This window comes from Saimiri boliviensis, chromosome 7, assembly GCF_048565385.1.
Source record: "Saimiri boliviensis isolate mSaiBol1 chromosome 7, mSaiBol1.pri, whole genome shotgun sequence".
NCBI lineage: Eukaryota > Metazoa > Chordata > Mammalia > Primates > Cebidae > Saimiri > Saimiri boliviensis.
The window spans coordinates 115151863-115174526 of NC_133455.1; the positions used below are offsets into that span (position 1 = coordinate 115151863).

General features: G+C 39.4%; 1 protein-coding gene across 3 annotated transcripts in view; it reads right to left on the reverse strand.

Annotated features, from left to right (window-relative positions):
• PDE6H (phosphodiesterase 6H) overlaps positions 1 to 22664 on the reverse strand; it is a 25995-nt gene continuing 3331 nt past the window's right edge. For 2 of the 3 annotated variants that reach the window (XM_074403257.1, XM_074403258.1), the window contains exons 3-6: positions 20417 to 20588; positions 6420 to 6590; positions 4724 to 4764; positions 1 to 2556 (exon numbers count right to left, since the gene is read on the reverse strand). In XM_074403257.1, coding sequence (XP_074259358.1) covers positions 2480 to 2556; positions 4724 to 4764; positions 6420 to 6590; positions 20417 to 20418 — 291 coding nt within the window. In that variant the 5' untranslated portion in view covers positions 20419 to 20588 and the 3' untranslated portion in view covers positions 1 to 2479. Of the gene's footprint in view, positions 2557 to 4723; positions 4765 to 6419; positions 6594 to 20416; positions 20589 to 22664 lie in introns of those variants that run through there. The other variant, XM_003934566.4, reaches the window with a different exon arrangement.

Sequence of the window (22664 nt, forward strand, 5' to 3'; positions counted from 1 at the left end):
TCCCTTCCCTGTGTCCATGTGTTACTGGAGAAGGTGAACTTTAATGACACATTGAAGAGATTATTTGCCCTCTGACTTCCAGTTGGGTTTAGCCAATGGAAGGCATCAACAAGGGAGTAGAGAATGGGAGAAGAACAACATTGGAAGAAGGAACAACCCCATCACCTCCTGATTACTTACCAGATCACTGTGTTAGCTATGTCCCTCTGCTGCATCCCACAGCCTTGTCAAGGGCCCCTCCTTCATTATTCGAGCTGATATTTTAGGGTTGCTTTAGGCCCAGATTTGGCAATGGCTCCCATGCTGTTTCCAGCCCCAAGTTACTGTGCTAGCCTTTGCAGATTGCCACTAAATTTTCCCAAGCCTTTGTAAACAGTCCCTTTGTTAAACCTTTCCTTAATTACCCCATTTGGGATTGTCAGCGCTGTGATTTCAGGACTCAGATGAGAACAATGATTTATTTCTTTCACATGTGTTGTTCATACATTGAGGGGCTTCTTATTTTTTATTTAAAATAATAAAATGATAGGAATAGTAATGATAGGATTCTAGTTATTGGAAGGGCTATAAATTATGTCTACTCCAGCTTACCCACAAATGCTGGACCCTGGCATGAAAGAACTCTGCTTCTTTCTGCTTCACCATTACTTTTTAAACAAGATCTGGTGCATTCAGGTTGTTACAGCTCTGGACCTTTACAACTTGTCAAATATTTGCTGGCAATGAACGTTTTCTTCTTTCAGCTAAATGTTGTCAGTTCCTTCAACAATTTCTCATGTAGCATAGTTTCTAGATTCTTCTTTATTTAGCCATTGGATACATTTCTTTGAGTGCATTCTGTTTTGTCAACATCATTGCTTCATTTTTAAAGAAATATTTGCAAAGTAAGCCAAATGTGAACCAGAGTCTCACCCGGCTGGAGAAGAAGCCAGTCTTTCCTGACTGGGATAAACTGAAGACACCAGCTGTCAAATGGAGCAGCTGACTTGAAGGACAAGGATTAGCTTTGGAAGGAGAGAAAATACATGCCTGGATGGAGGCAGGAATTCCTGCTGAAGGAGGAAGCATACATTTCCACTGGGCCTCTTTGCATATCATGGTTCCACTTTTGAATCTATACCTCACTTTTTCTTTTGTACTTCTAATTTTCTGGCCAGAAAACAACTTGATCATTGGTGTGAAATGATTAACACAGACCCTGTAGCAGCGCTCCCCTAAGACCACCAAGTCACAGAATTTATCACTACCATGAACCTTAGATTATCTGATTCAGGTAAACTTGAAGGCACAAAGGGTGAGCTCTTTTCCAAAATTACATAGCAATTGACTGGTAGAGACAGGATTAGAACCTGAATCTCTTGCTTCTCTATCATCCTGTCTCTCTCTTCAGTTAATTTACTCCATTCTTTTACCACAGATTTCGAAACTGAAATGAAGAAATTCATACTGTTAGTTCCAAAGCATCCAAGTCACACAGAGGCAGCGTCTGAGTTGCATAATTGCCTTGAAAGTATTGGGAAAAGGTAGGTATGAGCACATCACATTGACACAACTTCAGAGGTGAAGCAAACCATCATTTTATTTAGAGGGTCAACTGCCTATCATTTGCATATGAGTCTAAACCTTATAGGATATAAATATTTTCAATTTGACAGTTTAAAGGTGATTTACTACAGATATACACAAAGCACGCAATGTATGTAACTCCTGTGACTCCTATTTTAAGCCATTGGACGAAATAATTTCATTATGGAAATGCTGTGGAAGGAAACTTTCCTCAACCAGACTATCGAAAAGAAGGCTCACATTGTCAGAATTCTGAGTTTAAATCTCCAGTTCCTCACCAACTTAGAACTTTACAATTTAGAGCTGCATGAGACTTTTGGAATAACCTAGCTCAATAAAATTGAGAGCCAGAAAGTATACAATTTACAAACTTACAGCATTCAAATCTTAATTCTATGCTGTTTTGTAAGCAGTGCACTTATTTCCTGGATGACTGTGCCTTCTTTGTTTAATTGATTTTCAGAACACGGCATCAGATATTTCCATGTAGCATTTAATACAATTTCACCGACATTCAAGGTAAATATCTCCTTTGGTAAATAAGAGAAGGGGAGTGACATAAATGTTGTCTTAAAAGTCTGCTATTAATCATAATGCATGCCTAGCAAAAATAGATTTAAAGGACTTACACATAAACAAAATGCAGAGAAATACTGATGACTTCTAACAAGCTGGCAGGAAAAGGTGGTCAAGTTTGAAATGCATCCACTATTTTGAGCTGTACTCCAAGAGAGATTCTGACAGTAAGAGAACTCTTAGTAGTAACTGATAGGAAATGACCTTGAAAGTCAAAGAAACCACTTCCAATCAGCTGAATTTCAAGACTCTGGCAGATCAACGGGGCAAAATCAACAGGGCAGATGCAACCAAAATTACAGCAGATGTCGTTGAGAGTGGCCGAACCTCTGGCACCTCAAATAATCCCAAACTGAGCGAGCTCATGCAATTCCAGGTGGCTGAATGCCTCCCACGGGCAAATCACCGTGATATCTGCAAGAGATGGAAGAAGGGCATGTAAACTAACCTCTCCCCAAAGAGAGCCTCTTCACAGAAAGTTGCCCTTCAGGCAGACACACCTCACTCCTCTCTCCTGCTCACTGTCCCCTGACTGGGAAGTTACCTAGAATGGCCCTGCAGCCCAGGAAGGATCAGACCAATTGCTTAATTGTTGCGCCAGGCATCTCTGTTGGTTTCACTCTGCTTCCTCTTTGGGGAGGTGATCCACAGCTTTTGACTGAGGGTTTCCCTGTGGGGTACAGCCCACTGATCACACAGAGTCTCCCCAAAGCACAACCACTAAGGAGGAAGCAGAAGTGGAATTCTAGTCGGGCCAAGGGTTAAAATGAAAAAGAGGAGTGCTTTGAATCCCCATGGTCTAGGTATTCATAGTCTTCCCTACCAATCTAGATCAGTCCCTTCTCTAATTGTTCTTCTGCTCCTTTACGTTTTGAATTGCCTATATACAATCACATATTGAGAAATAATCACAAGGCATCTTTTAGTCTAGCTTCTTGTTTTAGGCAATAAGATACTACTATCCCTGAGTTACAAAGAAGCTTGCTGACACCCAGAGAGATGGAATAATTAGCAAAACCCACATAGTTGTAGAGATAAGACTAGAACCAGGTCTCTGCTCAGTATAAACCTCTTTACGTTACTCCAAATACACTGTCAGAGTCAAGCATATCTTCCAGATCCCAAAGCAAATTTGCTGGTCTTGTATGCACCTTGCCAAAATATGAAAGCAGTTGATCTAGGAGAATAGCAAATATACTATTAATGTGGCTGGAAAATTCATTCGAGGTGCCAGGAGTGGTATTAGGCTGCAGAAAGAGACACTGAGGATTACCTGGAAAGGACACTGATTACTACAAGTGCTGCCGTTTATCAAAGGCGTGTTGGATGATTTCAATATATGTCCACACAAGAGCCTGTACATAAATATTTAGGGCCATTTTATTCATTCTTGCCAAAGCTTGGAAGCAACCAAGATAACTTTCAATAGGATAAAGAACTGTGTACATCTCTACAATGAAGTATTATTCAGTGATTTAGAAAACTGAGCTATCAAGCCATATAAAAATGTGAAGAAACCTTAAATGAATATTGTTAAATGAAAGAAGCTAGTCCAGAAAAGCTATATACTGTATGATTCTAACTACATGAGATTCTAGAAAAGGCAACACTACAAAGACAGTAAAAGGTTAGTGAACGTCAGGTGTTTTGAGAGAGAGAAGGGTGACTAGGTGGAGCATAGGGCAGTGAAACTATTCCGTATAATACTATATGTACTACAGTACGTACTATAACGGTGGGTACATGGTATGACACATTCATCAAAACCCTTAGAACTTTACAACACAAAGGATAAACCCTAATATAAGCTACGGACTTATTAATATCCTATATCAATATTGGCTCATCACATATAATCACACTAATACAAGATGTTAATAATAGAGGCAACTGTGTAAAAGGGGAAGGAGGTGGTAGAGAAGACATATAGGAACTCTGTACTTTCTGCTTAATTTTTCTATAAATCTTGAACTTCTCCAAAAAATAAAGTCTATTAATGTTTTTAAAAAATACACAGTAGTTGCATTCATTGTATAAAGAAAAAATACGGTGGCCAATTTTAAAAACTATATTGCCGGCATTCAGTGTGTAAGATCCTCCTCTGGGTGCTAGAGGATGTGTAAAAAGAAGTTGTTAAGGAAGTGGTTTGCGTGGTAGAGTGGTGAGATCTCCAGGCCTCATCCTTATTTCCAATGGTTCACCCTGTAGCCACAGACGAAAGATTGTCAATTCCTCTATGTCCCAGATTTCTCTCCTGAAAAATGAAGTTGGGCTAGAAGAATTATGACATGCTTTCTACCATAAAAGTCTGTAATTCATCATTATATGCCCTCAAAGATTGTTTAACAAAACAAGAGGATTTATGAAACTTTGGGCCTAACCCGATTTCTTTTAGAGTTTTTGTATCTGAGCACACATGTACTTATTTAGGAGAGTAAATTAAATCCTAGATTTTTATGTCTTCACAGATCTTCTGCCTTCGGTATTTCTCATAATTTTCAACTCCTCCTTGAGGCTTGAAGTATATAAAAAGGCAGAACTCCAAGTGCCACGTTCTCACTTAAGTCAGTGGATGGCTTACCTGTTCCTAGACCCTCCATTCCTGGAATGTCATCTCCAAATCTATGGAAGAAAATAAAGAGGAAATTAGCTGAGATTAGGGCGAAAGAATTTTGGAGTTACTCGCATGTAGAGTTTCTTGATTCAAGGCGGAAAAAGGAGAGGTTTAAGTGTTTGTGTTTGAGAGACTTCTTTTGTTTGCACTGAACTGCAGCAAAGAAAATGTCACTCAGGCAATTTTGGTGTATCCCAGTGGAGAGGTATTTCTCTCCTATAGGAACTTAACCTAAAACAATTAAGAGTCAGAAAAAGGCCGGGCGCGGTGGCTCACGCCTGTAATCCCAACACTTTGGGAGGCCGAGGCGGGTGGATCACGAGGTCAAGAGATCGAGACCATCCTGGTCAACATGGTGAAACCCCGTCTCTACTAAGAATACAAAAATTAGCTGGGCATGGTGGCGCGTGCCTGTAGTCCCAGCTACTAGGGAGGTGGAGGCAGGAGAATTGCTTGAACCCAGGAGGCAGAGGTTGCGGTGAGCTGAGATCGCGCCATTGCACTCCAGCCTGGGTAACAAGAGCAAAACTCCGTCTCAAAAAAAAAAAAAAAAAAGAGTCAGAAAAAACTAATCAACTTAATTAAGTTTCACTTTTTATAATAAAAACTGAAATGAGAAAGCAATACGAAAGGCAATAAAAATGATGAATTCATCCATTTGTTTACTTGTTCAAAATCATTAACTAAGCATCTACTATATACTAGACATTTTATTAGGCACAGAGAGTTAAGAAAAAAACAGACAAAATTTCTGAGTGGTCTTAGTCTCAGAAAATAGATACAAATAAGTAAATGTAAGATAATGTAAGTTAAGATACCTGAAGGTACAAAATACAAACATGAAAGTAATGATAAAGTTTGTTAAAGAGAGTCAATGGGCTCACACCTGTAATTCTAGCACTTTGGGAGGCCAAAGCAGGCAGATTCATCTGAGGTCAAGAGTCTGTGACTAGCCTGGCCAACATAGTGAAAGCCCAGCTCTACTAAAAATACAAAAAGTTAGCTGGGTGTAGTGGTGGGCTCCTGTAATCCCAGCTATTTGGGAGGCTGAGGCAGGGAGAATTGCTTGAATCCAGGACGTGGAGGTTGCAGTGAGCCAAAATGGCATCACTATACACCTGCCTGGGCGACAGAGCAAGAATCCGTCTCAAAAAAGAAAAAAAAAAAAAACACACAGAGAGAGAGAGAGTCAGTGGTAGCTTCAAAAAGAAATTAGCATATGAGTTGTGTGTGTTGAAAAATGAATAGGATGTCGCCAAGGAGAGGAAGAAGAAGATGAAGAACTGAGGACATAAACTAGGAAGATGTAAATATAAGCTATATTTTCTGGAAATGTTCGGCGGTTCAGTGTTACAGATTAAAGCAGAGGCTATGTCAGTAAAGAGGAGTGGTCCTAAAAGGCCTGGAGGGCCAACTGGAAGTTTACTGTAGTAAAAGCCTCCATTTGCCATGTTAATTTTGGCCACAAACCTGGAAGTTGAGAAGGAAAGAATTCCAGGGATAAAGACACAATTCATCAAAGATCGAATTACAGAGGAAAAGACAGGATGGGGTGGAAATTTTTGTAAGTCTGTTTAATGTTGTGAGCCCGTTTCTCAAAACAAAAGCAATCATGTGGGGAAAAGAAAGTAATAGAAAGTTTTTCTTTTCATTTTGGTCTTACCCTTTCACACCTTTCTTTGGAGGTTTACTCTTGAATTGGCGAGTCTGCCTCTGCTTGAACTTGGGAGGGCCTTTGCGTGGGGTGGTAGGACCCTGGTTTGAAGCTGGAGCAGCCAGAACAGTGTTATCGCTCATTTTAACAGCCCCCAGCCACCAGATGTTCCCTTTCAGCCTGCTTAGATAGAGAGAGAGAAAAAAAAATAAAATCCTTCAAGTCATGGAGATGATTGGTTATTAGATCTTCATTTTAGGCTGGAGAAGAAAAGTATTTCAATAAGAAACCTCAGTATTTTGTGTTGACACAAAAGAGAAGTTATCATCTTCTCAAAGGATCTTTTAAAAAACAGAGTATAAATCAATGCAGGCACCTAATGTAATGGAGTGTAAACTTACACTCTGCTACATTACTTACACAATCTATTAGTTGTGTAAATGGACAATAGATAGATTTTAAAATTTAAAAATCTAAGTAAACATGCTGTTCTAATAGATGCACCACTGAAAAAAATTTAAAAATTAATAAATTAAATTAAATCAAAGCTTCACATTGGGCATAAAAAATTTTAAATTTAAATTTTAAAATAAATAAATAAAATAGATCTGCCACAAGTGTTCTATGTGGATTTATTGTGATGCTGTATTTCTCTGTGACTACCAGTTCTACCAGTTATGAAGAGAGGAAAATACACTCAGTGATCTCTATATTCTCTTATAGCACCTGCAGTCTCTTTAAGCTTTTCATATTCCTCCATCCAGTTAGAAAACAACCTGACTCTAAATGTTTCTTGAGTATTTTTCATGGCCTATTTTTTTTTAGAGTCCTTAAAGCTCTTATAGTCTAAGATAGGATTATTTTGTTTCATTCTCATGTGAACCAGAAACTTTTCTCTTAGTTCTGGGAGATGACAATGTAGTCTGAGGACAATGTAATCAGAGGACCCCTAAAGCAGGGGTGACAATGTCATAGTTCTGGGAGGTGACAATGTAGTCAGAGGACCCCTAAAGCAGGGGTGACAATGTCATAGTTCTGGGAGGTGACAATGTAGTCAGAGGACCTCTGAAGCAGGGGTGACAATGTCATAGTTCTGGGAGGTGACAATGTAGTCAGAGGACCTCTGAAGCAGGGGTGACAATGTCTTAGTTCTGGGAGGTGACAATGTAGTCAGAGGACCCCTAAAGCAGGAGTGACAGTGTCTTAGTTCTGGGAGGTGACAAGATAGTCAGAGGACCTCTGAAGCAGGGGTGACAATGTCATAGTTCTGGGAGGTGACAATGTAGTCAGAGGACCTCTGAAGCAGGGGTGACAATGTCATAGTTCTGGGAGGTGACAATGTAGTCAGAGGACCTCTGAAGCAGGGGTGACAATGTCATAGTTCTGGGAGGTGACAATGTAGTCAGAGGACCTCTGAAGCAGGGGTGACAATGTCTTAGTTCTGGGAGGTGACAATGTAGTCAGAGGACCCCTAAAGCAGGGGTGACAGTGTCTTAGTTCTGGGAGGTGACAAGATAGTCAGAGGACCTCTGAAGCAGGGGTGACAATGTCATAGTTCTGGGAGGTGACAATGTAGTCAGAGGACCCCTAAAGCAGGGATGACAATGTCTTAGTTCTGGGAAATGACAATGTAGCCAGAGGACCCCTAAAGCAAGGATACCAACACCCATGGACATGTTGAATATATCTTAATACACAAGCACATAGAGAAGTTAATGCAGTATGATTGAGTAATATGTTTGTGCTTTTCAACTCCACATCCAGGGGTAAGATTCTTCACCCGCCTTTTTGACAAATCTTCGATGCTTTCTTCTATCTATACATAGGATCTATCCAATATGGTTTCTCAGACTTTAATTTGGCTGCAGAAGTGCACATTGCCATTCTTCAAATACAACTCAAAGAAGATTATTGAAAAAGATAAATTTTAAAAATCGTGTCATTTTGGATGACATTATTTTCTTTCTTGTTTTCTTTCATAAGAGTTAACAAAACTTGCTCTTAGAAGGCAGATCCTGAAAAGCCCCAAAGAATTCCAAATTGCTTTCGCCTCTTACCCTGAGCCAATCTCTTCCATAAAATCTAGTGTGTGGGAGACTTTTCTGCAGAGGATTCCTTATTTTACCCATTACAGATTTATGCTAATATTCTTTTTTCTTTTAAGAGAGACAAGTTCTTGCCCGTCACCCAGGCTGTAGTGAAGTGGTACAATTGCAATCATAGCTCACTATAGCCTCAAACTCCCAGGCTTAAGCGATCCTTCCACCTCAGTCTCCCAAAGTGCTAGGTTTACCGGCATGACCCACCACACCAGCTTATGCTAATATTGTTCGCTGCAAACCTCCCTGACTGTCTTTGGCTCATGCTAACAATGACTCTCTTTAGTGGCCACACTGCATATCCCTTATGCCTCATATTCTATAACTTCAAGTTCATACTGCTTTCTTATTTCTTTCAAAATTGAGCTGCAATTAGTATCCTCATCTCCAATATTTTTTTCTTATTTAAATTCTGATTATTATTAAATGATTATCTTTGCCAGTACCCGGAATGGTGAGACTGGCCAGAACCCTGGACCACCCGCCCGTGCTGTGATTCCTGCCTTTATCCCCCACTTGAATCACTTCATGAGGCTGCCTTTCCAGTCCCAGAAACAATAACAGTGCCAATGCATGGTATATAGTAATTATGCCATATATATTATAATTGTCAAATAATTTTATAAATTAATTTAGAAATTGAACAAATACCGTAAACCTTCATGAGACCCTGACTTTTTGACGTCTCCATCAGACCATAGAGAAGTCATTAGCTTTCAGGCTTTAGGAAATGCACTGCCAGTTCCTCTACTCACTAAAGTCAGTTCCCATTTTGTGGGCCTTCTGTAGCGCTGGTCGGCAGGCAAACTGTGTGCCTCTCCTAAGTGTGGTTGGGACCCTGGGACTCGCTGTTGAGCAGCCAAGATCAGCGCTGTGCTCAGAGTGGACCACCAGTAACTGACACATACCAGCCCTGCCAAAGTCACAGAAGGCAACTGGAGAATTTCTCTCAGATGAAGGTTTTTTAACTGTTCAGGATTTTCAAGATAGAAGAAATCACAAACTTTCTTTTCTCTCATCTGAAGAATTATATTAGGGTTAGAATTGCCAGATTAAGCAAAAGAAAGAAAGAAAAGAAAGAAAGAAACAAACAAAGAAAAAGGGGCCGGGCGCGGTGGCTCAAGCCTGTAATCCCAGCACTTTGGGAGGCCGAGGCGGGTGGATCACGAGGTCAAGAGATCGAGACCGTCCTGGTCAATATGGTGAAACCCCGTCTCTACTAAAAATACAAAACATTAGCTGGGCGTGGTGGCGCGTGCCTGTAATCCCAGCTACTCGGGAGGCTGAGGCAGGAGAATTGCCTGAACCCAGGAGGTGGAGGTTGCGGTGAGCCGAGATCATGCCGTTGCACTCCAGCCTGGGTAACAAGAGTGAAACTCCATCTCAAAAAAAAAAAAAAGAAAGAAAAAGAAAAAGGAAGGAAGGAAGGAAGACATCCAGTTCCATTTGAATGTCAAAGAAATAATTTTTTTAGTAAATTATATCTCAGCTATTTCACGCTATATATTTATTCTTTAAAAAAAAATCATTTTTTTTCAGGAATTCAAATTTAACTGGCATCCTCCATTTTATCTGGCAGCCCTAATAAAGTCCAATTATGTTGGATCCAGAGTTTTCTAATGTAAGGGCCTAAAGTGGCCCTATTTGGTTAAATTGCTCTTTGGTGGTAACCCGGTACAGAGTATACTCTTTAGACTCAACTTGATGTAGTTTTAAGTTCCTACTCCACAGAACTGGCCATGTGACTTAGGATAAGTTTCATAATCCTCTGTGGGTCTTATTGCATCTATAAAATGAATCAAAGAATACCTTTGTTTTAGTGTTACGGGAAAATTGTAAGAAGACAATACAAGTAAAGTGGCACAAAGTGTTCAGAAAGAACACGTATATGCTAGACCTTCTGAGCGAAAAGAAACATGCAAACAAATCTGTGGTATGACGCTTGTTCACCGGGACTCTGCACCTCTTTCCTCTGGGCCAACTGCTGAAGAGCCCTTGCCATGCACCAGAGGGGCAACTGTCATCCACACTTGCTGGGAAATCCTCTGCTTCCTTCAAATGCCCCAACTGTTAACTTATTTCTGGTCTTCAAATTCTGTCTGAAGAAGCCTTCCTTGATTCCCTTTGACACACCTAACAGCAACCCCAGAGAATTTTAAAAATCACATGTTACATTCATATTCCCCTGATGATACATCCTCTTTTCTCTTGCAAGTTTCTTCTGCATGTTTACATAATTTTGAAGTTACCCCTCTAGGCCTAGACAGCGTTCATATCTAAGTTTGATGCATTATATGAGCGAATCCTCCTCAGAAAGAGTTACATAACAGTTGCAAAGTTAATCCCTTGATCCTAATGGTGCTCAGGATTTGCACTAGGTAACCAGAGCAGTCGACTAATCCCTATGCAGTTTCTGTCATAGATTTACCCTCCAATTCCCTCTGCAAAACCTTTAGGAAGGGTAAAACAACTATGACCTTTGTCTGCATTGGAAGCCAGTCCTGATGCCCATAAACACCACTAAAAGCTAACCTCATCCTGACCACACTTTTCTAGAAATTCCAAGGGTACCTGGAGCTGAATAATTCTAAATGTATTATCAGATGTGATTTTAGCTGAAAGAAGTTTCACATTTTTTCCTCCAAAATAGTCAAGCAACTTATTCCTTCTCAAGGCAGAACATTTTACTGTTTTTAAAGCAACGTTAGTCCTTCCCCTTTTGATGATTACAAACTGTTTATCTGCAGAATAAGTGGATGCAGCAAAGTAATATTTCAAGGCATACTTTTGTAGGGGACTGGGGTTAGGGTCAACTTAGCAAAGTTAAAGATTGGTATAAAGCAACAAATCATCTTCGGTTGCTTTATACAGCAAAGGCAAGCTGTATACAATGACAGGGGATAATCTTTCATAAATTCCAACTAAAGAAAAGCAGTTTTAGAAGGTTCCTGAGGCAGCCTCTCTGATGCTGCTGTTATCACTTTAAACTTCCAGCTCTGTTTTTCTCAGCAAGGATATAGACAGATAGACAAGTCCATTGTTGGTGAACTAAGAAAGAGGCTGGAGGGAGCTAGGAAGGGAAGTACTGTTGGAGTTGAGCCAATAAATATCACCCAGGGTCCTGCTGAGGCAGAGAAAATCACTAATTTGAAAAGCAAAGCAAGACGCAAACCAAAGTCATAAAAAAAAAAAATTACCGAAAATCCAGCCAGCACCCTGCTTCAGAATGGAACAAACAAACACTTTGACCTCAAAGGCAGGAGGCTCAGCCACCTGCACTGCCCTGCGGTCATTCTCATGCTCACTCTCAGCTCCCCTTCCCTTTTCCCTAACACTAAAACACCAGCCCACTGGTGCCTGGGCCAAGTTTGCAAGCACATCCTGGGAGTAAAGAACTGTTTTCTCTGTGGTTATTTAGTGCCACGGATCCCTCGATCGTCAGAAAACTGTTTACTATGAAGCTGCAAACAGGGAGGGTCACTATTGGCTCCTTGCAAATGAATTCAGCAATCAAACTTTGCAGTGACCTTGTAATAATCAAGTTTCGCTGAATTGATTGTCCCTTGGCATAACAAGAAGGTCTGAGTGTATCTGCTTCATGTTCTTTCCTGTTTTCAGCCCCAGCCTCAGCCCAGGCCCATAGGTCCAACATGTTTTCTTCTCCTTTTTTTTTTTTTTTTTTTTTTTTTTAAGCCTGATTAACCCTCCAAAGCCCTTCAATTATATCCTGTTCATATTCACCAGAAGTTCAGAAATACTCACGGAGCTGAATGTTGTTCCTGTCAGCTGCCCAGCTGCCTTCTTTGCAAAAGACAAAAGGATCTTTGCATCCTGATTTATCTCTCTGTAATGCCCTCATGCTGCCTAATCTCACCGTCATAAGCTCAGAACAACAACCCAGGTGCAAAGAAGTCAGGAGAACACGGGGTGAGGCTGGGACAGGCTTAGGGGTTTTCTGATAATTAGGGGCTCTTTCAAAACTGAGTTGGGCTCCCTCCAGTCAATAAACAAGTATTTTATTCACAGAAACACAAAAAGTGTTGCTATCCAAGGGTAAATTTCAGTTTGTGAGTTAATAAACTGTCTTTTTTTTATTCTCACCTTTAGTTTTTGCTACCCCCATTTCTTCCCTTTCCCTGACAAACACATACCTATGCACACAATCACACATACCCATATATACAGTGCCAGAATTACTATGGGGCTTAGAGAATAGGAGAGAAGAGAGGAAGCCACAGTGTCCCCTGCTATACTGGGGACATTGAACATGTGAGCAGTGACACTGGGAAATACATGATATCTCTCCCTAACTGGTATTGTGTGTATTTCCTCAGAAAGATGGAACTTTAGAGTCAAAAATGATATCAAATTCAGTGATATCTGACCGAGAAAGGGCCCAAATGACAGCTAGGAATTGTTAACTGAAGACATTTATTTGAGAAGCAATTGCTGGATCTTCCATACCTAAATGTTTCAGGGTGTAGGGTCTAGGGTACAATCCAATTTACTGAGACTCAGTCTTCCCATTATATTGATCCACTAGTATTAATTAGTATATCACTTTATACCATTTTAAATAGATCTCAACCCATATGCTAGTTATCAGTAAGCTCTTTTGACAAATTTATCATAGAAAGATTAAGTGACTTATTCAAGGCCGCAAATAAAATTAATAATGGAGCCAGGAACAGGGCCCAAATCTGGGAACAATTGTCTTTGTGCTATAGTACATCAAAGCAGACGTGGACCAAGATGTCTGTTTTCTGGTCACTTTGATGTCTCATTAGTGAATTTCAGTGTGCCTTCCCCAATTGTTACCTATTAGAGAACTACACTCCATATGATTATAGAGAAAGAAGGTCCATTTTTCCTTCCTAGGCAGGGAGAGATTCTTAACCTTCACACCTAAGCAGATTACATGAGCAGCTAAACAGCTTAAGAGTCGTTCATATGCTCTCCCATGGTCTTTACCAAAATTCCTCTGAGTTTTTAAGGCGGCAAATATCTTGCAAAGCCAGGACAGTGTTTGGTCTCTGGATGGTCCTTCTACTTTTTTCTCTGTACCTCCATTACCATTCACATCTTCCTTTACTGCTACAAACCAGGCACGTGAATGTTTAGACATTTATCTGTCAAACTTTTACATATTCTCCATTTTCTGGATGAAAGAATGCAAATTTTAAGGACAGTGGAAAGTGCCATAAGCTGAGTCAATGTTCTAGAATGTTGTTACTCAAAGTGCAGCAGCAGCAACACCATCTGTGTCCTTGTTAAAAATGCAGGATCTCAGCCCTGCTCCATCTGCATTTTAACAAGGTCCAAGGTGATGTGTTTGCCTATTAACGTTTAAAAAGTACTGTTCTAGACCTGTATGCAAGCTTGGGTTTACCATTTATCTGCTATGTGAAAAAATTGTCATCTCTCAGTCTTGGTTTTCTCATATGTAAAATGGATGATTTAGAGTGTCAGGGTTCTCAATTTTTTTCCATCCCAGTACGCATGAGAAAGATCATCTTGCTATTCTCAATGTGGAGTATGGACATGGTTGTGCCATAATTCTTCTTTCTTCAAAGGAAATCCAGGAGAGTGAAGAGTGAGAGGTTAGGGGTGTGGGGAAACTCTAGGTGTATGGTTTGAATAATTCTTCTAAAGCTACTCTAATATGATTCTCAGGGGTTTAGAATTAGAAAATTCTTCAATTGCTCTACAGACTTAAAAATCTATGTTTCTTCTTGTTTTGGACCAAGTCAAGTAGATAAATTTCCTCTCATGTCTCTTGCTAAGTACAGCTAAAAATCCTGGATATTATATATGAAAGAAACATGGAATATGTCAAATTATTTGAGATAAAGGAAACCAAATAGAGACCTTAGATGCAAGGAACAATATGACAGTAAGTTTCCTGAATCTTCTTTTTGTTTTGTATATCCTGATGTAGAGGTAGGAAAAGATAGTAACCCCAAAACATCAAAAGGAGTGAAAAAGCAGAAAAACCTCCCCCGAAGCCTGTTTTCTCTAGACAAGTGACCAATAGAGTAGCAACCTAGCATGATAAAAAAAAACATTTAAACAAAAACCACTCTACTCCAGTCAAACACCTTGGAAAAAAAACACGACATAACTCAGAAAAGGCTGAGTGGAGAGCCAAGACTTTCATCTTGATTCAGCTATGATGGGGTGACTTTCTTCCACCTTAGCTGGGTAGTATCAGAGAAAGCCACATTGGGATCTTGGACTTTCATCTCCAACCAGTCATAATGAGGCCACCTTCTTCTCCCTACCAGAGTGGTATCAAAGAAGCCCAAGTGGGAAATTCCACCTCCATTCAGAAATAACGCAGCATGTAAAAAAGAATAAAATAAAGATTTTAGAACTAAAAATAGAATAATCAACATAAAAAACTCAATGGATGGGCTCGAAAACAGAATGAAGAAAAAAGAAGGAATCAGTGAACTTGAAGGTAGAACAATAGAAATTACCCAATCTGAACAAAAGTCAGAAAATAAACCCAAGCCCCAACAAAAAAAAAGTAATAGAACCTCACAGATCTGTGAGACCAAAGGACCTAATTATGTCAGCAGTATCTCAGAAGGAAAGGAGAAAAGAGGTGAAGCTTAAAAAGTATTTGAAGCAATAATGGCTAAAAATTTTCCAAATATAGTGTAGGACATAATTGTATAGCATCAAGAAGGTGGAGAACCCCAAAGGGATAAACTCAAAGAAATTTACATCAAAATACATCACAGCCAAACTTCAGAAAAGTAAAGACAAAGAAAAAAATCAGAAAGCAGTGAAAAAGAAACAACACCTTATCTCTAAGAGAAATAACTCAACTGACAGCAGATTTCCCATTAGAAACCAGGAGGGCTAGAAGGATGTGGCACATTTTTCATGTCCTGAGAAAAAAATAACTGTCAACCCTGACTTCTACGTCATATGAATTTATCCTTCAGGAACGAAGGGGAAATAATGACATCCTCAGACAAAGGAAGACTAAGAGAATCTATAATCAGAAGACCTACTCTAAAAGAATGACTAAAGAAAATTTTTGAAACAAACATGATAAAAGAAAGAATTTTAGATGATCTGAAAAGAAAAACAGAAGATAAGAAACTCAACCACCTTGAGCAAGGCTTGGTGGAGAATGCAACATTGTTCAAGACACTATGAGATTCTAAGGGTCTGGCCATCATCTTGGATAAGAGATTCATCCACCGTTCCCTGTTTCAAGTTGCTGCTCTTCCTAACTGTCTCTACTACTCTGGCTTCTACTGACTCTCAGAGGATTGGTGTAGGCTGGCCAAGCAACAACCAATATACATTATCTCTGTTGGATGAAGCTCTTTTACCAGATACCTTCATAGGTCACTGCCTACTCTAGTGATGGCTGATTTCTGGTCAGTTTATCTCTCATCTTATCAACCAGGTAACGGAGCTATATGGCTATAAGCAAAATGACCAATCTCAAAGGAATTCCTCCAAAAGAACTTTGGTGTGTTGAACACTCTAAGCTTTTACAGAAACAAGAAATAAAACTAACAGAAAACTCACTATTGATAGACTCAATAACATAAATAAATCACAGAAATATTTTGCTAAATGAAAAAGTCCACAGTCAAAAGAGAGAATACAATTTGACTTCATTTGTGACATTCTGGCAAACCAAAACTATAGGGTTGGAAAATAGATCACTGGTTGCTAGGGACTGTGATTGAGTGAAGTTGACTCCAAAAAGAAAATATGAGAAATTTTATGAGTGGTGATGGAATTATTTGGAATTCTGATCATAATGGTGGATACATGACTTGATGCATTTGCCAAAACCCATATGCCCATCACAAGGACTAAGCTCTACTGTATGCAAATTTTACAACTAGATATGATAAAATTATTTTTTTAATCTGTATCCTATAGCCCTATAACTTTTGGTTCTTGATCCATTCTGACAGAAGGAAAAGTATTATTAATTATATATTGGAAAGTAGAGTGCAGGTAGTAAGTAATTAGAAAGTAATTAAAATTTAGCTGTCCTTTAGCTGCTTATGCAAGTGCTAATCTCTAATCTTTCTTTAGTGCTTCTTAAAATACCAGTGAGTGGGAAGACACATTAAAGTCACATTTCCTACACATTTGGACTCTCCTAGACTGAACTTCCCACTCTGACTAAGGCGTAGTGGACTCCAAAGGGGAACACACTAAACATGAAAAAGAAATGTACAAGTCTGGCCCCTCTTTCCCCTAAATACCTTTTGTTTAACTCTCCAGAACATTAGTCTTGGAAAACACTTAAGAATTAAAAACACAATATTATTTTCCAGAAAACAGATAAGAGGAAACACTTCTCAACTCATTTCATGAGACCTATTTTACAATGACACCAAAAGAAGAAAAAGACAATTAAAAAGGAAATTACAAACCAGAATGTCTCATAAATCTAGATGAAAAAATTCTTAACAAAATATTACCAAATCAAAAACAGCACTGTATAAAAATAATAATATACTGGGGATCAGGTGGGATTTATTCCAGCTTTCAAGGCTTTTTAATTATTCAAAACTTAATCAACGTAATCCATTATATTAACAAGCTAAAGAAGAAAATCACATGATTATATCAATTGACGAAGATATGATTAACAAAATCTAAAATGCATTAATGATAAAAACTCTCAGCAAACTAGGAATAGGAGAACTAGGAATCCTATGAGAACAGGATTCTCATAAAGAATCTATGAAAACCTACAGATCAATGAAACAAAGTAGAAAACCCAGATATAGACCTATACAAATATGCCCAATTAATTTTTGACAAAAGGGACAAAAGCAATTCAACGCGAGAGGGATAATCTTTTCAACAAATGGTGCTGGAAAGCATGGACATTTTGTCTATGGATATCCATAAACCAAGAGAAAAAGAAGGAAAAAGAGAAGGAGAAGGAAGAACCTTAAACCTCATGTATTATGCACCCAACGATCTTCACACCTAGTACAGAAATTAACTCAAATGAATCACAGACTAAAATATAAAACGTAAAACTATGAAACTTTAACTTAAAAATATGAGAGAACACAAGTCCAGGCCCTTGGACTAAGTGAAAAGTTCTTGTACTTGCCAGTGAAAATACAATTCATAACAGGAAAAACTGATAAAGTTGACCTCATTAAAATTAAAAATGTGTTCTCTGTGAGAAACTCTGACTGGGAAATTGAAAAGCAAATTAGATATTGGAAGACACTGTTTGAAAATCATATACCCAACAAGGGATTTGTACCGCAAAAATGTAAAGAACTCTCAAAACTCAAGATTAAAAAGGCAATCAATTCAATTAGAAAATGAACCAGAAACATGTGTAAACATTCCACTGAAGAGGTTACGTAGATTACAGGTACACAACAAGGTATTCACCATAATTATTCACTAGGGAAATGCACATTAAAGCCACAATGAGATATCACCGTATACCTAAGATAATGACTAAAAAAAAATAGTGTAACACTAAGTGATTGCACAGATATAGGAGAAGCTGGATCACTTGCGCATTGTGAGTGAGAATGTAAAATGATAAAGCCACTATGGAAAACCATTTGACCAGTTTTCCTAAAAATAAACATGGATTTACCATGTAATCTAGCAACTACACTCTTGAGTGTTTGTCCAGGGAAGTGAAAACTTGGGTCCACAAGTGTCTATAGCAGCTTTATTCAAACCAGCCCCAAACTGGAAACTATCCAAATTTCCTACAACGAGTGACTAGTTACACAAACGGTGGTACATTTATACCACGAAAATACTGCTCAGCCATAAAAAGAAATGAAGTTACTGATGTATACAACAACTGGCATGAACCTCAAGGAAATTACGCTAAAGGAAAAAAGCCAATTTCAAATGTGTGTATGATCCCGTTTGCATAATATTCTTTTTTAAAATTTTTATTTTAAATTCAGCAGTACCTGTGCAGGTTTGTTACAGAGGTAAACTTGTGTCATGGGGGTTTGTTGTGCACATTATTTCATCACTCAGGTATAAAGCCTAATATCCATGAGTAATTTTTCCCGATCTTCTCCCTCCTCCCACCCTCCACTCTCCAAGAGGCCCCAGTGTGTGTTGTTTCCCTCTGTGTGTCCATGTGTTCTCACCATTTAGCTCCCTCCCACTTATAAGTGAGAACATGCAAACATTTGGTTTTCGGTTCCTGCATTAGTTTGCTAAGGATAAGGGCCTCCAGCTCCATCCATGTCCCTGTGAAGGACATGATCTCGTTTTTAAAAGCATTTTTATGGCCTTTTTAGGGCTTCATAGTATTGCATGGTGTATATATGTACCACATTTTGTTTATCTAGTCTATCATCCATTTGTATAATATTTTTAAATTAAATAAAAACTATAGAGAGGGTGAGTAATTTAGTGGTCACCAGGGGTTAGGGAAGGGTGTGAGGAGGTGGGTGTGGCCACAGAAGGGTGGAGCAAGTAACCCTCGTGGTGATGGCAGAGTTCTGTGTCTTGGTCATGGTGGTAGTTAGAAAAAACTTCACAGGCCGTGCGTGGTGGCTCACGCCTGTAATCCCAGCACTTTGGGAGGCCGAGGCGGGTGGATCATGAGGTCGAGAGAAGGAGACCATCCTGGTCAACATGGTGAAACCCCGTCTCTACTAAAAAAACAAAAAATTAGCTGAGCATGGTGGCACGTGCCTGTAATCCCAGCTACTCAGGAGGCTGAGGCAGGAGAATAGCCTGAACCCAGGAGGCGGAGGTTGCTGTGAGCCGAGATCGCACCATTGCACTCCAGCCTGGGTAACAAAAGCGAAACTCTGTCTCAAAAAAAAAAAAAAAAAAAAAAAAAAAAAAAAACAAACTTCACATGCAATAAATTACATAGAAATATGCACACATGCATACACACATACACACATATGAGTGCATACATAACTGGAGAAATCTGTGCAGACTCCGTGAATTGAAAATGTCAGTTTCCTGGGTTGATATTATACACAGTTATGAAAGATGGTAACTCTCGGGGAGACAGGATGAACATTTCTTTACAACTTCCTGTAAACCTATAAGTATTTCAAGGTTTAAAGTTAAGTAACATTGTTATTCTAAAATTCATAAGAAGGATGTATAGCAACTTCAACGTAGTTGCAATCAGATAAATATTTGTTTAAAGCTGAAATATAGGTGACCTGACTCAGCAGGCAGAGCTGTTTCCCCTCTTCGCGTCCTTCCCTCTCAAGCCATTTCTCCTTTGCCACCTTTGTAGGCATCTCTCCCTTTGTCTTTTCTAAATACTAATGTTTCCTAATATATTGGCCTTTCTCATTCATTCCACTGGTATTTATTGATAATCTACTGTGTTTTTAGTCAGTGCTCTAGTCTCTGGGATACAGTGGTGCATAAGACAATGTCCCTGAACTTATAGAGCTCATGACCTTGTGGAGACATGGATAACAAACATAAAAAATAATACATGGGAAATATGTCAAGAGATTTACATGCTAGAAATAAAAATAAAGCAGGATGATGAAATAGAGGCACTATTTTAAATATAATTGTTTAAAAACACCTCTCTGAGAGATCAACATATGAGCAGAGACTGGAATAAAGAAAGAAATGAATCAGGCATGATTATTTAAAGGAAGAATATTCCTGCAAAGAGAATGATCCCTAAAATGAGAATCTGTTTCTCATGAAAGGATTAGCAAGAGGGGCAGGATCTGGGATGGAGTAAACAATGGCTAAGTTAGGAGATGAGTTTGGAGGATTGCAAGTGGCCAGATCATGAGTATGTTAGAATTCTAGTGCTACATGACAAATTACCCCAAAATTTAGCATCCCATAACAATAGGTATGTATCTCTCACAGTTTCTATGGGTCAATCAGGAGTGGCATAGCTGGGTGGTTCCTGCTCACATCTATGAGGTTGCAGTCATGCTGTTAGCCAGGACTGTAGTCATCTGGAGCTGGAACATTCATTTCCAGGATGGCTCACTCAGACAGCTTTTGGTCCTCACCACATGGACCACTCCAAAAGAGCTTGAGTGTCCTTATGACTTGGTGCTTGGCTTCCCACAGAATGAATAATCTAAGAGAAATCAGGAGAAAAAAACACAATGTCTAACAGCCTTGGAAGTAACATGCCAACACTTCTGCCATATTCTATCGGCCACACAGAACAATCCTGATACAGTGTGATCAGGGTTGAATACCAGAATCATTGAGGGCTGTCTTGGAGGATGGCTACTACGATAAACCAACTTGCAGATATTGGTGAAAAGAGAATTCTATTTTATTCTAAGTGGATGAAAGATCACTAGAGGTCTGAAAAACCAAGGAACGATGTGATCATGAGTATGCTTTTTACTCTCTTATGAGAATAAAGGGTTGAGACTACTATGGAAACAGAAAACGTATAAAGAGAATGCTATAAAAGTCCAGCAGAGGCACAATGATGGAGGCTAGGGTGCTAACAAAGGAGGAGTTAAGAAGTCATCAGCAGGTTATTCACTGAAAGCAGAGTTAACAGGATTTCCCTATGCTTAGCCAACTTCTCTCTACATTCCTTCTGGGTGATCCCATCCACTTACATGGTTTAAACCACTGTTTCTAAAACCTCACAGTTTACCTGCAGAGCTTTTTAAAATGTAGATTTCCAGGTCCAACTCCAGGGAGAGATTCAGATTCTGATGTAGGAAGTTTGGCCCAAGACTTTGCATTTCTTTCTTTCTTTCTTTCTTTCTTTCTTTCTTTCTTTCTTTCTTTCTTTCTTTTTTCTTTCTTTTGATAGAGTCTTGCTCTTTAGCCCAAGCTGGAATGCAGTGGTGTGATATTGGGTCACTGCAACCTCTGCCTCCTGGGTCCCAGTTCAAGCAATTCTCCTGCCTCAGCCTCCTGAATAGCTGGGATTACAGGTGCGTGCCACCATGCCTGGCTAATTTTTTGCATTTTTTAGTGGAGATGGGGTTTCACTATGTTGGCCAGGCTGGTCTTGAACTCCTGACCTCACGATCCGCCCACCTCTGTCTAAAGTGCTGGGATTACAGGCATGAGTCACTGCACCCAGCCTGAGACCTTGCATTTCTAATGAGTTCCTGGGTAATGGTGGTGTGCTGGTACACAGGCCACTCTTTGGGTGACCTGGTTTAAATTACTATCCATAGTCTGATGATATGTAAATTCAGGCTTATATATCTCACTATCTTTCAGAAATCATATCCAGCAAATGACACCATTGTTTTTCAAACTCAGGACTAGACACATCCAAATGCATGTCCTTATTTCCCCTATACATCTGTTTCTTCTTTTGTATTCTCTTAGTTGGTGGTATCCCCAAGGACCCAGTCATTCCAGCAAAAAATCCAGAAGTCATTCATGATTCCTCCTCATCCTCATCCTTCATCCTCATCCTTCATCCTTCACATCCCACCAGTTACCAGGGCATGCCAATTTCACCTACATAATTCTCAAATCTGACCATTTCTATCTCATTATGAATAATTCTAGTTCAAGCCTAGTCTCCTAATCGATTTTATTCACATCAAATCCAACCACATCACTTTGCCAGGGTAAACTAGGTGAAACGCAAAACCGATCATTTCCATCCTTTACTTTCAACGACTCTCCATCACTAACAGGATTAAGGTTGAGGTCCTTATTAACATGGCTTAAGAGACCCATGGTGATCTGAACCCTGTGCCTGCACTGCTCCAGGTACATTTCTTATTCACATGTAACTTCCACTTTACAACGATCTTGAGCTGCTTCCTTATAATTCCCTGCATATCCCACATCATTTTGGGAGGCCATGACCATGTTGCTGCTCATGCTTCTCCTCTACCTCAAATGTCTTCTTTTCTACTCCCAACCCTTCCCACATCAACTACTCAACACCTACTCTCCTTCTTAACTGAGCACAGTGGTTACTTCCTCCAAGAAGTCTTCCTTGATGTCCTTACGTGTACTCTCAAAGTACCCATGTGATGTTTTCTTTTCCTATGCTCACACAAAAAATTAAATTTGTTTATTTCTGTCTTCCCCATTACATCTTTCAGCTACTTGAGGTCTAGGACTTTGTCTTGTTCATTTCTGTACCTTTCCATGGGTCATTGCATATGACCAGGAATTATCAAATACTTTTGATAACTGGACTCCTTTTAGAACT